This window comes from Gavialis gangeticus, unplaced genomic scaffold, assembly GCF_001723915.1.
Source record: "Gavialis gangeticus isolate Ggan-Ray unplaced genomic scaffold, GavGan_comp1, whole genome shotgun sequence".
NCBI lineage: Eukaryota > Metazoa > Chordata > Crocodylia > Gavialidae > Gavialis > Gavialis gangeticus.
The window spans coordinates 15156158-15176320 of record NW_017729033.1 but is presented as its reverse complement, the minus strand read 5'-3'; the positions used below and the strand labels follow the sequence as shown (position 1 = coordinate 15176320).

The following is a 20163-nucleotide window of genomic DNA, read 5'->3' as shown; positions in this document are numbered from 1 at the left end:
GTCCCACCAAAAGGTCTTTATTCTCACCCTGCATTTGTTAGCTTCTCAGTGCACTCATTATAGCAGTACAGTATGCAAGGGGGGAAAGTCCGTGTGCAGATATGCACATAGTTCCCTGTCCTACAGTCGGCTCTTCACAGACAGACCTGGCACCCACAAGAAATCCCAGTGACCATGTGGGACTCGAGTAGATGTCATTTGCACAGATTCATTTGAAGAATTGCAGCCAAAGTTCCCTTTAGTTTCAGTGGGAGCTCCATGTCTGTGCCTGAGGAGGCAACATCAGCCCCAAGAGACTAACTTCTGTAGTGCCTGCGTGTAACATTGCACTGGACAGTTTTGTCAAATATCCATAGCCATTAAACTGGAGATGCAAGCTATCATTTTAAGAGTTACTGCCAACTCCAAATGCACTTTTCTATCTAAAAATATTTTCTCTCCTGTTGTTACAAAGAACACTCTGACATTAAAACCAAAAAAGGCTATAGAGGAAGAATGACACTTTTTTTTCCTCAGGTTTACTTTGTACCTTTGACAGCACTTTAATAGACTTTGATTGCTTTCCCCAAGCAGTTGGTTAGTCATATTCCCCTATCTTTAGGTGTTTTTTATTCTGCAACAGGAGAGAAAAAATAGTTTTTAAAAAGGCAGGAAAATACGATCGTAAAGCCATGGAAATTATTAGGGAGACTCATGGGCGAGTGTGTTATCTGGAATTAATTTTAATTTCTTTTTAAAATTAGATTATATATCACATTGACAGTGACTCTTTAAGGAAATAAAGCTGTGTTGGCTAGTGAAGGAAAACTGATGATAAACTGTGGCAAATAGAATGGGATTTTGAAACGAGGTGGGCAGTGGGTCTCGCTACCCATTTGTCCATACAAAATATGAGTGGCGGCAATTGGAAACTGGACAAAAGTTACTTCTGCCACTAGTACTGCTTTCTGTTGTTCCACTTCTGAGTCAGGGAAAGTAACTGAGATCTCAACCACTAGAAATGCACCAAAATGACCTGTCACAATTAAAAAGAAAAACACCAAGGAAACATTTGTAGACTTTGTCATGTGTTTTTAGATGTTAGTCCGCAGTATACATATAAATCTCCTTGCCTCTATTCCCCCTCCTCCCCACCAAAGATTTTTGGGGTTTTTTTGTTTTGTTTTGTTTTCATTTGATCTTGTTTTAAAATTTCATTTAGCTTTAGTCAGGGTCCATTGAAGGATGCACCAAACCTGATCTGTACCCCACATGCAGCCTGGTACAGTGAACAAGCCTCTATCGAGATGCGGGAGGAAGCAGCACGAGAGATCCGGAGGGCTATCACAGGTACTGACATCTCTTCTTCTTTAACCGGGGAGAGCTCTAGGCCAGCAAGTATATCTATCACTGCTGTATCCACCGTTGATAATTGTCTTGGGTCAGACATACTAATTGCAGTCAAAAGTGAAAGTCAGGCGATGGGAAGAAATTCTTCTTTTCCAGATGTCCACATGTCAGAAACCTCTGACACGTGGTGGTGGTTACTGATGATGAAACCTCTTTGTTCTTTGCTAATCACATCAACTGGTCATTTCCAAAGGCTTGGATGCAGGTCTGGAGCCATCTTTCTGTAGCCTTTCTTACATATCTCCTGGCACGTGCCATCATCTGTTTTATCTTCTTCATTCCTGTCTCCCTTGGCTTCTATCTACCTTCCAAAATTCATTCAGGTCTGTCTGAAAGGATCTTGGACTTCAGTATTTGAAAGCTCAATACATAGGGATGAAACACTACCTCAGTGTCATGCTGTTCATAATAATTGCAGTATCACAACAACCTATTTGACTAGTCTTAGACTTTTTAAGTCTAGCAGTATGATAATGTGAAGTTGAGGGTTTTTTTGTTAAGCCAAACCAAGTCATTCAGCAGTTGGTGGGAGGCACAATATTTTAGAAGATGCTTTTATTTTTAAAGCGCTGCTAAAGTTGTCTGAAATTTTAAAGGGTGAAGTCTCTCTCTTTCCCTCTCTCTCTGTTATGAAAAAAAAAATCTGTCAAGCCCGCAGTATGAAATGCTAATAAATAAAATGAGGCAAAGCGTGGGCTTTAGTTTGTGTCCTGTGTAGCTGAAAATAAAAGGTAGCAGTCTGCATAAAATGAGTCACTAAGCACTAATGCCAGATCCTTAGTACATGGTCGTGATTTATCTCTGCGTAATGCACCCTGAGTGCCCTTAAGTCCATAGGCATCTAGTTGACCTGTGGGGTGGTTCAGTTGCAACACATTACTCTGCCTTAGAAAAAATGCAAAGGCCAGCATTGTAAGGTAAGGAGACTGGATTTGTTCAGAACAGTTACAGGCTTTATCTCTGGGACGGATGTGCAGACCACAACATTGCTCTTTCGACTGGCTGATCAGTGGGGCAGCCTGACTAGAGGGAATCTTTTTCAGGATGGGATGCAATAGAAATCAGCAATACAGAGGAACAGGCGGTGTAGTGCTAAGGGTTCTGCACACAAATCTACCTGAGACAGAATGACTCATTTCTCTAAAGTAGGCAACTGGAATATCCAAGTAAGGAATCGTTGCTTTATCCTGAAGCTGTCATCTCTTCAAGCTTCTGCACGTGGTTCGTAGTAAGACTAAATCGAGGCCAACGTTAGGGAGGTGAGAAAGACGTTGAACTTTAATGAAACAAATGTAGGACAGATACAGGAAGTGTGGGATGAAACTTAATATGCAAAAGTCACAGGGGGAACAGAGTGGGGTTATAATTAGAAGAAGATGGACAACAGGTAACCGCATGCCTCAACAACATGCATGCCATGTGAAGAACATATTGTTTAGAAAGGGAAGGGGGAGGGTTAGTGTGGCTGTGCTTATCTACAATGTGCAAAGTAATAAGCAATGATAAAGAAATACACCAAACATTACACAGAGGTGAATTTGAGAAGGCAAGAAACATAAGAGCGACAAGTGAACACATTGCAGAATAAGTAGAAAATAAACACGTTTCGTCAGGTACTAACTTTTGAAAGGAAATTCAAGGAGCTTGGAGCAGCCCAGCAAAACAAAGACTAAGAATGGGTAGGAATAGATTGTTCTCTAAAAATACAGCAGGAAGTAAACACGTAGCAGGGAAAACACGCTAAACGAAGTAGGCACACGGACAAAAGGGTATAAACTGGCCAGGAATAAATTTCGGTTGGAAATTAAAAGATGGTTTCTAATCATCAAAGGAATAAGGCTCTCGTGCAGACTCAGTCAGAGAAATGGGAACCAATTACTTCAGTGGGAGCTACTCGCACCCATGTATTTTACTGAGCAGCATTTCTCAACCTGAGGGTCGTGACCCAAAAGTGGGTTGCAAGAATATATGAAAGGGTCACGAACAGACTTTAAAAATGAATCAGTAAACTTTAAAAATTGATTCTCCTTTAAAGGAGAAAAATGTGGGAAACCGTGGCTTTTCCCTTGCAGGCTGGCAGAACCACTGTTATAGAGGATGGGACAGTTGTATGGAAAGCAGTCAAGGCTAGAGCTGTGCAAAGCTTCAGTTGCTGATTTGATTTGGCGGAGATTTGGCCCAGTTCAGTGGCCGAATCTCTGAATCTGAATCTAATCAGGAGACCCTTTATTCTCTCTAAACCGAATCGGAACTCTCCAAATCAATTCGGAGAGTTTCAGAAAGATTTGACAATTCAGACATAGAGACACAGCTTTATATGTTTTGTCCACATACCTCAAAGTACCAGGTGGCTCCTGAATGCTGAGATGGTGGGGCACATGGAGCGTCCCACAGGAGCACGGGGTGGGGGGGTCCCCAGTGCACTCAGCAGCAGACCTGGAAGTGGACCAGAAGCACTTCCAGTCCACTTCTGGGTCTGCTGGAGAGCGTGTGCCCCCCGCCCCCCCATCCCCCTGGCTCGGTGACTGGTGCCTCCTAGGTCTGGGGGGCACCCAGGGTCCCCCTGCAGCTGATCATTGAGCTGGGGGAGGTGCGGGAGGGCCCCCCATGCACTCAGCGGCAGACCTGGAAGTGGACCAGAAGTACTTCTGAGCATGCAGGGGCCCCCCCGTGCTCCTGTGGGATGCTCCATCTGCCCCACCATGGCAGAGTTCATGAGCCATGCCTGGCACCTTGGGGTATGTAGAAAAAATGTTTAAAACTGTGTCTATGGCTGAATCACTTGTTCTCCAAATCAGCATCGAATCTTCAGATTTGGATTCAGCCAAATTGAATCAGGACAGCGATCCGAATCAACTAATCAAATCACTCTCCCTGATTCGGGCTGAATCCAAATTAAGTACGGCCCATTTCGCACACCTCTAGTCAAGACCATCCCAAACACTGATGATGAAGAACTGGCCCAGCACTCCTTTCAAATCAGATGACAATCTTTCCATTCAGAAAGCAAGGTAGATATGAATCTTTATAGACTAATTAAATAAGATATATACATTGTCTTCAGAGAGCATTGCATGGGGCCCTAAAAGCTGAAGAATAGTTGTAACTTGAAGGCTGCATGAAATCTAGGCTAGTAATTGTCAACCTGGGTGCCTTGAGATCCTCTCAAAGGTGCTGTGGAAACAAGTGAAAACTAAGAGCTGACATGTTCTGAGGGATGCCTCGAGTCTAATCAGTGATGCCTTGAGTCTAATGATGAAGGGCGGCTTGCATCTGAAAAGGTTTAGGCAAACCACTGTTTAGGCAAAAATGCTTATGGAAAGGAGTCCTTGGACATGTTTAAATTTTCCTTAGGATGGAAAGAGCTAAATGAGGACTAAGAGATGCAAATATTCTGTGTCTCATTAAGGAGGAGTAACGATGAGTGAATAAAACAGCTATGAGCAGAACTCCCATTGACTTCAAAAGGTTCTTGATTTCATCCCAGATTCTCAAAAGTGGTTACTGGGAGGCGAGGTCGGAAAGGAAAGCTTAGAAATGGAGAGACCAATACTCTAATATGTAAGCTGATGAGCAACCAGTGTATGGAAACTGATTTTAGCAATTTGGAAAGTGTGAATTTCAAGATGATGCGTGTAAAACAGAGACGAGATTTATCAAGAGGCTGAACAGAGGAGAGGAAAGGAGAGAGTAACTGAACACAACTCAGAGTTCAAGAAGTGGTGACAGAGCCATGGCAAAGGGAACAATAAGTCTCTGATCTGAGCCCCAGTTTTTGTTTGTGAATTGCTAGGTTTACTGTCTAATATATTTTATTCTTTGTCATACCTGACAGATCCAGGTTTTATTTCATGCTTTATTTCTCACCTAGGTCGTATTCCAGACAGCCTGAAAAACTGTGTTAACAAAGATCATTTGACTGCAGCTACACATTGGGCCAGCATGGATCCAGGAGTTGTTCATCCAGAGCTTAATGGTGCTGCGTACAGGTAAGCATCTTTCAGTAGGAAAAGAATTAGAGCAAAATATTCCAGTTTAAAGAAAAAAGTTCCCATTTAATGAATTAAATTGTTATGAAAATGTTTTCAGATTAGGCCTGAGTAGGTTGTTCTTATGACTATTACATTCATGAAAATAATTCTGTTTCGTGATTGGCTGAAATCAGCCCTGTGATAAATCCATTTATCTACTTTTCTTCTGAAGTTAATAATGCCGGCATCAGAAACAATGCATATTGTGTATGCAAATGGAACAATCCTGGTAGCCTCCAGTGACTTCAGTAAAAGCTAATGCTCATTTTGCTGAAAGTAATAATGTGGCAGTAAGTCACAGCAGAGTTGGAATAATAAGCTATTGCTAGCATCCCTCTTGAACTCAGCCATCTAAGGAAAATACAAATAGCTCACTAATGCACAAGTTGCAGTTGCTTATTGCTGTTATAAATATATTGGGAGCAAATACTGTCGTAAGTGTACATTTATTCTTTTTTCTTTTCTTTTCATAGAATTCCTTAAAAAGTTCTTGTTAGAATTGTTCAGTATAGCCTTCCACTGTGAAAAGCAGTTCGTAGTACTTAATAAAAGGAAGTAGGGTGAAGTTTATAACAGGCATAAATTTCCACCATTTTAAAAGGGGGCGAGGAGTTGTCACATAAGAGTGCTGGTCCGTTTCCGTTGTTACAATATAACTATTACGTCCATAAGGGTCAGTAGTAGAAGGAGCTAAATCTTTTTGATCTGCATTTTAAATGAAACCGACCAAGTTAAAGCAGTTTTGCTCCTCTTGTATCATTATAAGAGCAGAGGGTTGTAACCATTTTATTGCAACAGCTTAACTGGTATAATTTGATGCTGCTAAAATAGTTAAATCTGTCTATACCTGATCTTTAACCATTCTTTTGATTATATTTATTTCTTTATTAGTTATTTTATCTCCTAGATCTTTTTTTGCTGTTTCCCTTCATTCCAAATGTCCAAAGAGTAGCTATTCAGGTTTAGGAACCAACATCAGATGACTTGAATTTTTAATGAAAATAGGAATTCTCCAGTTGTTGAGCTCCCAGTTCCAATTTTACACTATAAGTTGGGTTAAAATGACTGAGAGCGCAACAAACCAGCAATGAAAGGCAACATCTCGAGAGAGGAGATGGTTCAAAACTGCCACAATTCCTCCTTCAGTCCTTCACTTTGTTCTTCATCTTCCTATCTTCTTCAGTTGGGTTCCTTGTTTTCTTTCTCTGTTTCCAGAGAGTAAGGATATTTTTATTGGCTTCACTGACAAGTTAAGTGCAGATATAACTGTACTCACTGTGAGTGTATCTACACATTCAATTAATGTGACATGATAAACTCCAGAGCAGTTTGTGCCAGAGTCAACTGCTCCTGGGTGCAGTGTCTCCATGCGTGTCTGGGACAGGAGCAGTTTGAGCCGGGTGGAGCAGCCCTGGGTTGGCAACAGGCTCAGCAGGTCAGCTCTTGGCTGTGGGGGGCAGCGCCAGACAGTGGAGGGGCTGTCCGGGGCACAAGAGTGCCAAAACTGCAGTTGTGTGGCTAGGGGGCAGGCAGCCCCTGCACTTTAGCACCTTTATGCCCCAGCCAGCCCCTGTCACCATCTACACAGGCATTTTGCTACACTTAATTATTCTGCCATAAGATAATACTGTCCCTGACGGTACTTACTCCAGCGCAAGTGTAGACTGTGACGCTTTACTGCAGAGCTATTTAGTCAACTGCACAGTAAAAAGCATGCGTAAATGCACCCAGTGAGTAGTTCTTTTGGCTTCAGTTGGGATTACGAAGCACATGGTAAAGCACGTGATTAAGATTTTATAGGATATGGGCTTTATTGTATATTGATGTGGAGCCATATAAGCACAGAGCACAAAACACCCTTTTTATGGTTTGCTTTAGTCAAAACACTTTTTTAAATATAAAAAATGCTATTGGGAATAGGAAAATGAGACATGCTTACATTCATTAAAAAAACGCCAGTAAAACCGTAAAACTTTTACAACTGCACTTCCTAGTTTCAAAGGAAAATTTAGAACGATTCCTTACATAGAAAATGTTTTGTGTTTAGTTAAGCTGTGTTAAATTTAGTAGTGAGGGCAATACTACTTGATGATTAATGAGCATAAAGTACCCTGTGAGTCCTTAATTTGGCAGAGGGATTCTGAAATAACTTGATAAATTGTGTCTTTACAAACCAATGAACAATCTTTTTTTTTTAAAGAAAGGCCCCTGGGAGCAATTGCTGTAGTGGTTCTGGTGATACAGAATATATAAATTTGAAGCTGGGTTTTTATGAAAGAATGAATTTCAATAACCATACTTGCTAGTGTTAAATTCCATTGTGCCTTCAACCCAGAAGTTGAATTGATTGTTTGAAACAAATATTTCTGTCTTATCTTCTTTTCCCAAAATGAGATTATCATTCTGCCTGTTGAGTTAAGCCTTTCACTAGAAGCATGATGTTTCAGATGTGCTAATAGCCACATTATCTTCATGTAATTGTATCAGAAGATAGGAACTGGGATGATCATTTGTACGTCAAAAATGTAAATAGATCTTTTGGGGTATTAAAACTAACGAGAATATTTAATCCTGGATATATCATTATTTGAGTTGTGATAAGGGACTGAACTCTTAAGTGAATCAAGTGTGTTGTAATAAGAGGCAGCGAAGAACATTCAGCAATCACCAGCTGAACATAACCCAGATCAAATGGCTTTTGAAAATGAAGAAATCCTGCAGAAAAGAAAACTGTTTGCTAAACAAGGACAGCCAGTCTGTTAAAGAGGTCAAACAAACAGGACCTCTTCCGGGGGTAAAGATTAATGGTGATCCTGAGAAAGAACTTATTTGTAATAGTCTGGAGGTAAAGCAGAAGCAGCATCTATTACTTGTGTGTTATTGTTGTGTATTCATTATCGGACTTCTTACTAGATAGTATACTACTGCTTTCTTTGTCAGAGAATGGGATATAGCCACGTACATAGTCATGGAAACCAGACACAAATATTGGGCAGTTTACAGGGACAGCAGTGTCTTTTTGCCTTCTACCAGATGCCGATGGTGAACAGCACATGCACATTTAAATATTATTAATGTAATGTATTCTGGAATCAATTAGAGAGTAGTGTGCTGAGATCTTCCATTATTGATTTATCTATCTGCAATCCAAGAAAATAGCATATACTTAAATTATAAGCCTTTGGGACAGAGACGGGGGTGTGTGTGTGTGTGTGTGTGTGTGTGTGTGTGTGTGTGTTATATTTGTGCAGCACCTATCACAGTGGCACTGGGACTAGGTGGTATTGCAATATAGATCCTGATGATGGAGAAGATTACACTAAAACTTGTTTAACAGTTGTCTTATTCTGGCCTCTGCACTGGGAGCATCTTTTGTACAGTAGGGCTATATGAGGGAGAGCAGAATGGGAAATATAAGATAAAAACTGTATCTCAGATTCAGCTTGAGCAGATAGGTTAGTTTATGACACAGACATTATCTGGGTAGTTGTTTGGATTATTGCTTCTGGCAAAGGAGGACTGGAAGAGGGCCTGGCATTTTGAAGGATGGAGCATCAGCTGATTAACAGTATATGGGAATGCAAAACAGCAAAGCAATGGGAGGCTGCCAGTGCTTGGGAGTGTATAAAAGCTGCTGAATTTACATTGCCTGGTTTCAAAGATAAGGTTACTTATGAGATTAGAAAAACACTGATACGGCAGTAGCAGGGAAAATACGATACTGAAGTAACTGGAGATGGAGTTTACCATAACTGTATGGCAAAATGCAGTGGAAGTTAGGGATGCTTTTAGTGAGGAAACTACCACCCCAGTAATGAGGCATGACATTGAGATTTTGGCTCACACAACGCATTATTTGATTTCAGGACACACCATAATTGTATGATGCTTGGATGCCATTTTAGATTAATGGGAAATATTTGGGGTGAACAGGCGATGGATCTGCAGGTCAAGATTATTATCACAACTCTAGAATGATTAGGGGTTCCTGGGCCAACGCTGAAAGGAATAACTTTCTTGAAGCGATACGGGTTTTGTCTACGCAAGTTGACTTTCCTGCGCGGTCAGAACATGACTGTGATCCGCAGATGCTTCTCCCTTACAGCGTATCTGGGTTAAAAGGGAAAGGCTGCCTGCCAGGACATTCTCTCTGGGAGGAACCCTGTGATTTATTTTTGCCCTGATTCATCAAGCATAAATGTATTGACACACAGGTCACACTGCTGGGCCCAGGTGTTTCCAGGAGCAGATTGATGGAGGTGATGGTTGGAAGCTGTGAATTCTTTCTCTCGGAAGAGGCTGCTATGCTGCGTCTTTTCCGACGCTATACCAGGTCTTTTAAACTGAGGATTTTTGCCTTCATGGTGTTTGCTTGAAATATTGTGCAGAATACCTACAGGAATGGATAAACCAGTTTCAAAATCAAATTTGAATAAACAAAACAATACCCTGTCACGTTCACAGGAATTGAAGCCAATTTGGTTAATAAGAATCAATTTTTACTACTGAAACTCGCAACTAATTTCATTAGCAATTGCAAAGTAATTCCAGAAAAACTCTCCAGACGAGCAGTTTACACAGGAAATTTTGTAAATTGATACTTGTAAAGTTTCTTTGGAGGCACCTGGTGTGTGTATGTTTAGGGGGGTGGGGGGGGATGAATGTCACAGCCTACAGATAGTGCAGTTCTCCTCAAGGTACAACTGTCCAACCCCTCGGGGTGACCAGGGTAACATCAAATTCCCTGGTCTGCCATTCGATACCGGAAAGCCAGGCCAGGTTCCCATTGCATCATGCTTGTGATGGAGAGCTTCCATGGGTTTCAGGTTATGGAAGGAGAAAAGCTGTTTTCATGTAATCTTTTTTTTCCTCTACAAGTTTTCTGGATGCTGGAGATTTTTTCCACCCTGACATTCTCTGCACTTAGGCAGGTTTAGAGGGGGAAGCAACACAAAAGTTTCAGAAAAGCTAACTGGAGTGTGGTGAAATGCCCGTGGCATTCAGTTTGGAATTCTCTAACGACTTGGCCATCAACGACAGAGTTTTGGATGCTGGTTCAAAAAGTTTCAATAGGCTGCAATTGCAATTGCTGCCATTTAAGCCTAAATGAATAATAGGGTATCAAATGCCACAGTGAGTAAATAACAGCCCTAAATGTTTATACTTTTAAAAAGAAGAAACACTTTTTTAAAACTCTTGGATAAACAGAACACCAGTTTAAAGAAAGAAGAAATAAGTGCATGTTTTTGAGGGAGTGGGAGAGTGAGACAAAGGATGAAATAAGTGGCTAGAATTAGATAACCCTGAAGGTGAACTGTAGGTACCTGGCTGAAGATAGAAACATTTTAGAAATACAAAAGAGGATAAAACATGCAGTTGTTGTTTAAATGTAGCAAGTGCTAATTAAGTAACGCCTTCAGAATGCAGAAATTGCGAGCTGGAGATTTTCCTGTTTTCTTTACCTTTAGCATCCCAGCCACTGTGAAACCAGCTTGAAGCAGTTATTCTCTTCTGAACCCCCAAAACCTTAGACTTGGATGCTTGATGGAAAAAAAGAGTAACTAAAATGAAGGACTGCATAATTCTGTATTTGTGTTCCTCCTCCTCCTCTTGTTCCTTCCAGTTTGCCACAGGCCACCTGCCTTTTTAAAAGCAAGAACTGTGGCAAGGTTGAAGTGCAACAAATGTATGGGTCTGATTTTTTCCAGTTTTAGACTAAAATATGCAGTGCTACAGCTGCACCCTGAGCTGTCAATGCTTTTGAAAAATGTTTGCTTTTGGAGATGTAATTTTTTTCAGATTTGCACTGTCTTAAAACCAAGGCCCTTGATAGACATTACATTTAAGACTAGATTATCTGGTTAATGTTCAATCAGTTAATGGAGTGATGAATCAAGGAACGAGCCACGAAGTTACCAAACAAGTTATGTGTAATAACTTTGTGCTAGTTCTTACCACACCTTTTAATTGCACATGTGGCCAGCAGCCAGCCTCTGTATTGCACTGCAGCCTTTCAAGACTCCCGTTTGTGCTGAAGGCTGGAGGCCCCTCAGCTGATTGGGTCTGTCAGACAGGGGGCGCACCATGTGCTCTCGTGGCTGGACACCCTGCTCAGCTGATCAGGGTTTCCAGCTGGGGAAGTGAACCACACGCTTCCCCGGGGGGGAGCACCGATCGGCCGACAGGGCTGTCAGGTGCAGAACTGCATCATGCACGTGGAATGCTGCTCCACCGCCGAGGACCATGCACCCTCCTGGTTGGGAGCCCAGGATCAGGCTCCCCTTGCACCGGCAATACGGCACAATGGGATCTGCTGCAGGATCCCAGTCACACCTCCCCCCATGCATATGTGGCATGGCAGGAAGTGTAATTGTTGAGATCCTGCATCAGATCCCATTGTGCCTACACTTTAACATCTGTTGGGGGCCCAACTCGTGATTTCAGAAGTACACGAGAAACAAAAATCATTTAGTTAGTGTTGGCCTAAAAGGGGAAATTCTGGAAAGTCATGTGGCAGGAAACGAAGGATTTAGACTCCCAGTAAAGTCATGAGCGAATTAGTTAATTCAGATTTTAACTTCAGAGATAGAAATTACTTTCAGTTTACGTTTCTGTTGTTCATTGTCATTTAGGCTGCCAGGGGAACTAACAAATCTGGCATCTGAAGGAATTAGCAAATCCCTGGTTAAATACAGCAGCAATTGCATTATTGCATGGTCGGTGTCATCTTGAGACTTACAGACACCTCTGGTTCTGCAAACGCAACAAAAACCTTTGCAATTCTCTTTGCAGGAGACCGGGTGGACTTTCCTATCAGCCATCTCTGGTTTTAATGAATGTTCTCGCTTTCCTCTCTTAGCAGGTATCCTCCTGGTGTTGTAAGCGTGGCTCCCACTGGCATACCTACCGCAGTAGAAGGAATAGTCCCCAACCCCATGTCTTTATCACACGGCCTCCCTGCTGTTGCTCACCCGCCCCATGCTCCTTCCCCCGGCCAAACAGTCAAACCAGAAGCTGATAGAGACCACCCAAGTGACCAATTGTAGCCTAAGAAAACAGCATTCCCAGCATTGGAGATTTCAACTTCAGAGAGAGCGTGTGGAAAAAATCTGGATTTTGAATAAAGGCAAAAAACCATGAACTTACAGGAGGAGACGATTATTGTTTTAGAAACTGGTCCAATATACAGTATAAAAGGAAAAGGTGGGAGTCAAAAACGAAGATTTGGAAACTTTTTTTCCTCCGTATAAATTGTAGTTTGTCCCTGTCCAGTGGACTGATTCACTGTTTCTGTGTCCTATGGGTTCTTTGTTAAAGCAAGAAAAGTTAGTAGTTAATTATATCATGAATGTACTTGTCTGTGTACAGTTTTTAGAACATTAAAAAGGGTTTGTTTGCTTAGCTGTCAACAAGAAAAAAAACCATAAGGGAGGCATTCAACAAACCAATTTTGAGATTAAAAATCCTTTCTTTTATATGTTAAAACATGCCCAAAAATGAGGCAGTTGGCAAACTTCTCAGGACAATGAATTTTTCCCATTTTTCTTTCTACACCACACAGTGCATTGTTTTTTCTACCTGCTTGTCTTATTTTTTAGACTAATTTAGTAAACAAAAGAGAAACCGTTTCTCCTAATTTTGGCATGAATTCCCTTATTTCAAAATGAAGACAACATTGCAAAGAGATTTTGAGGAAAATAAAGGTTTTGTATAAACGAGCATTGTGCTTTTTGTCACCAGTTAAAGTATATATTATTGGTGGTATGCGAAAAAGGCACTAGACTACTGAAAAGTAGCAGCATTTCATTGCCTACATTGATTCCTTCCTGGTAATGTGGTAGGCTAGCAATATTTTTGGTTAAAATCATGTTTGTGACTGTAACCATTTGTATGAATTATTTTAAAGAAATAAAAATCGCAGACAAAGATCATATGTGTAAAATTTTTATTTCTAGTAACTGTTTATTCAACTTTTATTAGGTTTCTTAGCTGTAATTTTTAAAAAGATGCTGTCAAGTATTTCATTTCTAGCTTTACTTTGCTCTCCATTGTTTGTAATACCCTCTTGGAAGCTTGAACAATAAAAATTCTTTCCATACCATTTTTTTCCTTTCCATTTCATAAATGTTGATCTTTTCCCTGTGTTTCTAATGGAGTTTGAAATTAAAATGGCTTTTGATTTACTTTCTCGTGTGTGCACCAGCATCATCAGCTATATTATGGTAACAATATTTATGCTGCTGTTGCAGAGAGTATAGGGGGGCACAAGAATAACAAAAGAATAATAATAAACTTCTTTTGTGGAAGTCCTGCATACGCAGTGTCTATTGTTTTATGTTCCTTTATGATGCTGGACTGGTGGTTGGACCAAATGGTAGTTAATGCCCGGTGCACATTCCCTCAATCGTTCTAAGGTTTGTTCTTTGATTTTGTTGTCAGGTATTTTTTTGTTTTGTTTTAGCAGCTGGAGGAGACAAATGTTTGGAGTGATTGGCCTTTCCAACCACATAGCTGCCTTTTTGGCCCACTTATGGCACCTCCACAACCAATCAGTTGTGAATCGCTGCCTTAGAGAAAATCAGTAGTCTGGAAGTAGTAAAAATCTGGCCCTGGTGAAGTCAATGAGAACTTTTATGCATGCTCTGGGGGTGGCACTTTAATTAGACTCCTCCCAGAGCTGCTCTAATTAACCAAGCTTTAGTTCCAGCACCCCTGCCACCATTTTGAAGCGCGGGGATGCTGATGCAAGAGGTGCAGGAGGCTGCTGGTGCACGGTAATTGCCATGTTCCAGCAGACTCAATTAATCGAGTGTGCTTTGATGCGCTGTAATTGCAGCACGTCAGAGCAGCCTCCATGATTGTGTACAGGCACCCGATGTAATTTTTGTTTAATTCAATAGAACCAGATATCAACCAGAAAGCTTTTGTGGTAATACAAGCTCATTCTCATCCCCTCACAAAAAATACAGCAACAAGAGTCCATGGTCCATGTTGCAACAAAGGCCATTTGTGTTAGCTTCATGGATAGGAGCTTGCAGGTAACTCCACAAGGACTTGTGAGATATGGGTAGGATTTAGATCCCAGATTCCAGTGGCCATTCATGCTGAGGAGGAATCTTTGTAAAACTGAACATGGTTTCTTATTTTTTTTACATGCAGGTAAAACAAACATTTAACTTTTTAGGTGAGGAAATCACAGGCCCATCCAGTGCAATGGCCTTGGGTCATATCCCCCAGTGGACATGTATTTTGATACAGCTTAGCTCAGCAAAGCCTTTTGTTTCCAGTAAGTCAATAAATGGATAAACGAAAAAGGAAATGAAAGGAACAATATCTACAGCAAACAGTTCTCAAAAGAGAAAGATTAAGGCTGTAGCGCCGCAGATATGCACATTTAACATCAAGCATTCATGTTGTCGGATTGATTTTGTTCGGACTAGTCACTCACGTGTTTTAACTTGGGTTTGTGCAAAAGTGTTTTCAGGTTTGGAACCGAAATCATTCCACTGATGCATGCAGTAAGCAAGGCTTTCATATTAAACGTTTGCTCCTTTGATACAGATATTTGTTGACCTGGTATTTTTAATAAATCTGTCAAGTCATAGCTGATAAGAGAATAGTCCATGTAGCACCTGCATTTAAGAAGCGGGGAAAAAAGGGGACCCAGGAAACTACAGGCCTGTTAGCTTGACCGCAACAGCATACAAGCCTTTAGAAAATATTTTGAAAGGAAAAATAATTGGGCATGAAGGTAAATGGAAAACGAGAGAACATGCCATATGGGTTTACCAAAGGTAGGTTGTAACAGGTTAACCTGATACAGATCATTGATAGGAGACTTGATTTTGTACTTAAAGGTAGTATGGTTTATCTCGTCTATCTGGATTTCAGTGAAATGTTTAAAAGCTCCACATGGGAAATCATTGCTGCTGCTAGAGAATATGGCAGTTAGTAAATGACTTGCAAGGTGGAAAAGGAACTTGCTAGAGGGCAATGGGTAATGTTGGAAAGGAAAGCATCAGATGACTATAAGGATCTTGTTAGTGTAGTCCCTCAAGAATTGGCCCTGGGAACAGGTTTTGTTTAATCTTTTCATCGGCAACCTTTGCCCAAATGGGAAGCTTGGTGATATGGCAAAGTGGGGAGCAGTTGTCAATACAGATAAGGATTTGTGGTACCATAGAAAAAAATTATCAGATGATCCTAAGGACTAGAATAGTAGTACTGAGATGAAATTCAGTGGCAAAATGCAAGGTCGTGCACTTGGGAACCAAAGACAATTTGAGAGAAACAACCCAGGAGGAGGAGCTCAGTGTAGTAATGGATCACGAGGTAATTATGAGCGGCCAAGGTGATGAAGGCAAGTTTAAAGCAGAGTGTGTGAGAAGCAGTATTTCCAGCAGAGCAGAGCTTCTCACCCTTTCTAGACACAAGAAGCCCTCGGAAAAAGCTGGCTCTTGGCTTTCACTCATTTTTTGAAACATAATAGAGAAGTCTTTTGTTGCAAAGGACTGGGAACGACCACCACAAGCCAGAATGTCGTTGACACTAGAGAGTCCTCCCTGAAATCCCTGGGTTTATCTTGTAAATCATGTAGATGTTTGTCTTGCACGTCACCCGTAAAAGGATCTCAAGGCACACCAGGGTGTCATAGCCTTGTTGAGAGTCACTGCAATAGAGAGTTTAAAAACGATGAGGGTGTTTTTATACTGGTCAGCTTTACCTGGAATCCCATGTCCAATTCTGGTTCAAGAAAGATAAACAGGAAGAAGTATGGAAAAGAACTAATAGGATGATCGGGGCACTGGAGAGATTTATCTTAAAAGGGGAGATTAAAAGAGCTTGGCTTATGTAAGCTAGCGGGAAAAAAAAAAAAAAGGCTGAGAGGAGATTTGCTCACCGACTCCAAATATGGCATGGGTAAAGGCTAAGAAGGGAGATACTTATTTAGGCTAATGGCAGTGTTAACATAGTCAACAGGGATAAACTGGTAATTGAGTATGTTTTGACTGCAAATAAGTAGAAGGGTCCTTAAAAAAAATAAAAAATAAAAAGCTTTAAGATGGAGTAGTATTACTCCCAGCTTTCGTTCCTGTGTTCTTCTTATGTTCCTAATTTAGCTTTTCCTCAAATTTGTAAATTCACTCCCTCAAAACACCTGGATTTTATTTTTTTAATCTTCTTTTAATGAGCTAGTTCCTGTCTCTCATGGAAGACAAAGGATACATACCTGTTACCAACGTCAGCGCATCACTTCCAAGTTCACAGCCTGAAGATCCCAATGAGGAAAATCCTCGCCTCGCATCATTAATTAACTTCAGACTTCCTTGTCTTGAGCAAAGTTGTGGGGAAAGTATTTTTATTTTCTGGCCCTGTACTGCCTCCCTCAATGACTGAGGTTGGCTTGCCATAGAAACGGGCTTGCCCGAGTCAGAGCGCTTAACTGCCTTATGCTTGGCTTCCGATTAAAACAAACAAACAGTAACAACCTCTGTCTTTTCCTCTTGTTTAACCTCAATGGATATTTAAATAATATCAATCACTCTGCTGGAAGAGGAAGAAAGTGCTGCCAGTCATCCCTCCTACGCAGTTGACTCTGACTGCTCTAGGCTTTCCAAGATTCGGAAATGCAGGCACAGATTTTAAAGGGAAGCTTAGATCAGTTCTGCTGTGGAAGAATGTAGATTTTAAGCCATTTTAAAAGGGGAAGTGAAACTTGCCACTTGGAAGCATGCATCACTGTTCTGTTTGCCCGCTCCTATACCAGGATATGTCATCGAAACTACTGCAAGTTAATCCTGAATAAAACAGATTTAAAGTTGCAACTGTCTAGCTGCTCTTACACCAGTACAGGAGGAGATAGCATAGCTCATTATACCAGTTCAGTTACTACAGATAGACCTCTTATGTCTGTCCATTTCCTTCGCCTCATCTCCTGTATATCATAAGCTATACAAATGTACCCAGTTAACCCTGCAGTGTGCTTGACTAAAACATATTTTCTAGTTTTGATCCAAAAAGGGCAACTGATTAAAAAAAAAAAAATCCACCACTTCCCTTGGTAGTTTTTTTTCCATACGTTTCATCACCCTTGCTGCTAAAAAACTGCCTTCCATAATTTGACTGTCTGGCTTTGACTTCCAGATATTACTTCTTGTTATGTCTTTCTCTGCTAGATTAAGGAGACCTTTGGTACCTAATACTTTTTGATGGATTCACAAATTTTAAAGCTAAAAAAGGCCCCTTAGATCATCTACTGTGTCCTTCTGTATATAGCAAATTAAATTTCACTCCCCTATGGAGCCAACTATCTGGTGCTTGACTAAAATACACTGTTTGATAAGCCCAACCACTCTCAATTATTTTCCTTATGTGAATATGCTTCTCCACCATAATTGAGTCACCTTTCAGTGGCTCTGTATTTTTACCTAATGCATCATATCAAATATCTTTTCCGCTCTGCTGTGTCCTTTATCTGTGACCTTCTACTTCCTCCCTTTGGAACATCTTGATTCTAGGCTGAACTGTGGTTATTGCTTACAAATTAGACCCTACACTTTCTTGACTTATTTTCTGATATTTTTATCATCTTCCTGCCTTTACCAGCTTTCTTATTGTGTGGGTAAACCATTTCTTCTGCCAAGCCACAAACGCTACAAAAGCTTAGTTAAAAGCATTCCTTCTCCTGTGAGTCTGATTCCATTATCGCTTAGGCTCTGCTACTGCTCAACACTTCAGCGTATACCTTAACCCCATTAACTTAAAGTTAAGCATGTGCTTAAGTACCAGAAGTAGCAGTGTTCTTGACATACTTTTTCTTACTCTCACTTAATTATGCATCTGCCTGTGACAACCTACACCATATTAACAGAATTCATTCGTACCTTGACCCTGCTGTGCCTTTCTTCAATCATTTTGTGCCTCAGTTATTGCAATTCTCGCTCTTTTACAGTATTCTTAAATTATTTCTCTCTAATTTTCAGGAGATCTGGAATGTAGCACTCTGAGTACCTACTTTCATTACAAAGTATGACCACAGGTCACTCTTCTCTTTCATCACAGTCATTGTTTCTATCCATCTTGGTGTAGACCTCCTGGACCTCTCCTTTTCCTGACTCCTTTGCATAATAATTCTCAGATCTCATATTCACTGTCTCTCCTCCAATCTCTGCTCTCCCCTCTGCAGCCAACTAGCCTGGAATTTCCCCTCCTGACTTCCTGCATTACAAAACTAGGTCTCTTTAAACCCAGTCTGAAACGGTCTTTGCCTTTACGTTTCTGCTGAAAGTCCCTGTGAAGTGTTTTTTGATGCTACACATCAAGGACATTGTAAACAAAGTAAAAAATATTCTATAGACCATAGAAAGCAATCCGCTGAGATGCTTCCAAAACAATTTAGATTGTCCTTTGAGTACGTCAAGCCCTTGAAAACATATGGTACTTAAGCCTTTTTTTTTTTTTTAATTACTTTACTCAAATAGCATCTGAAAAGGACAAACAATGATAGGAAAAGACTGACTGTCAGCAATCAACAGATTCAAAAATGAAACTACAAAAATGCTACTTAAAAAAGGTGTATCTAGAATAGAAATGATTTAACAGTAATGACAAAACAGACCTCTTGAACCTACATTTTATTTTGCTGACATGGGAAGCCATATATGTGTGGGATTTGGTGTATTGTGTGTAGGAGTGTGTGTGTAAATGTGAAAGAAGGTGAAACAGAAACAGGATTGACATACTTCTACAAGCCATGGCCCATAGCAAGTTCAGGTGAAAAAGTGATGGAACTATTCTTGCCTGTTGCATCACATTCTTTCAAAGGGGTGAGAATATAGACCCCTATTCAGCAAAGCAGAAGTTACATTTCACGCAAGGCCTATAAAACATGTTCTTGGGTGCTATACTGAGCAAGGCTGGAGTTAAACGTGCTTAAAAATAAACGCATGCTAAGGTGCTTTGCCAAATCAATGCCATATGGCATTTGATCTCATGGCAGTTTCAGGTAGTCATTTTTTAAGGCTCTGTCCACACTCTGTATCAGGCCGAACGTATTAGTCATATTATGTAATCATTTTGGCTTAAACTGATGAAGAATAAAGCTGTTAACTTAGTTCATGACAATTGTTGTTAGGTTGAAGGCCACTGTTTTTCTTTTCCCTGCCAACCCTTTCAAACTATTACGCATAGTTAAAATGAGCTATTTAAAAGTATTTCAGTTTGGGGGAACTGCCTTTTTTCCCTACAGAACAATTGCTTTGGTCATTGATCCCTGTAGGCAACAGAGACTAAGGGGTGTAAAGGTACAAAATAAATAAACTGCATCGATCCACAATGTGGCTCACAGGCTGTAAATCCCCCCTCCAAATCCAAAGTATAAAGGCATGGCTTTGCATGAAGCGATGGCTGTGTTAGCAATGAGTTCAGTGCACAGAAAAATAAAGACACTTTTAAGGCCCCGATGACCTGGATGCTCTTTGGATTGCTGTATGTATCATGTTTTGAGCTTGAACATATGTATCATATGTTCTGAGCTTCCAAATCCAACAGTTACCAACTCCAGTGTGTTCATCCATTTGTTTGTTTTAAGAGAGAGACAACTTATATTATGGTATAAGATATAGTGGTCTGTAGAGACTGAAGAACTGTATCCATGTTATGCCTAATAAGGGCAGCTCAAGTACAAGATTTCTTGCACTGCTCTGCTCCCTATGGTATTTCCTGTCTGACTAGGAGGGATTCT

General features: G+C 40.7%; 1 protein-coding gene across 8 annotated transcripts in view; it reads left to right on the top strand.

The window, feature by feature from the left end:
• Window positions 1–13521, top strand: part of CTBP1 (C-terminal binding protein 1) — a 364798-nt gene extending 351277 nt beyond the window's left edge. For 7 of the 8 annotated variants that reach the window (XM_019525923.1, XM_019525930.1, XM_019525926.1 and 4 more), the window contains 3 exons: window positions 1202–1329; window positions 5261–5378; window positions 12280–13521. In XM_019525923.1, coding sequence (XP_019381468.1) covers window positions 1202–1329; window positions 5261–5378; window positions 12280–12466 — 433 coding nt within the window. In that variant the 3' untranslated portion in view covers window positions 12467–13521. The remainder of the gene's footprint in view (window positions 1–1201; window positions 1330–5260; window positions 5379–12279) is intronic. The other variant, XM_019525924.1, reaches the window with a different exon arrangement.
• The last annotated feature ends 6642 nt before the right edge of the window (window positions 13522–20163 follow it).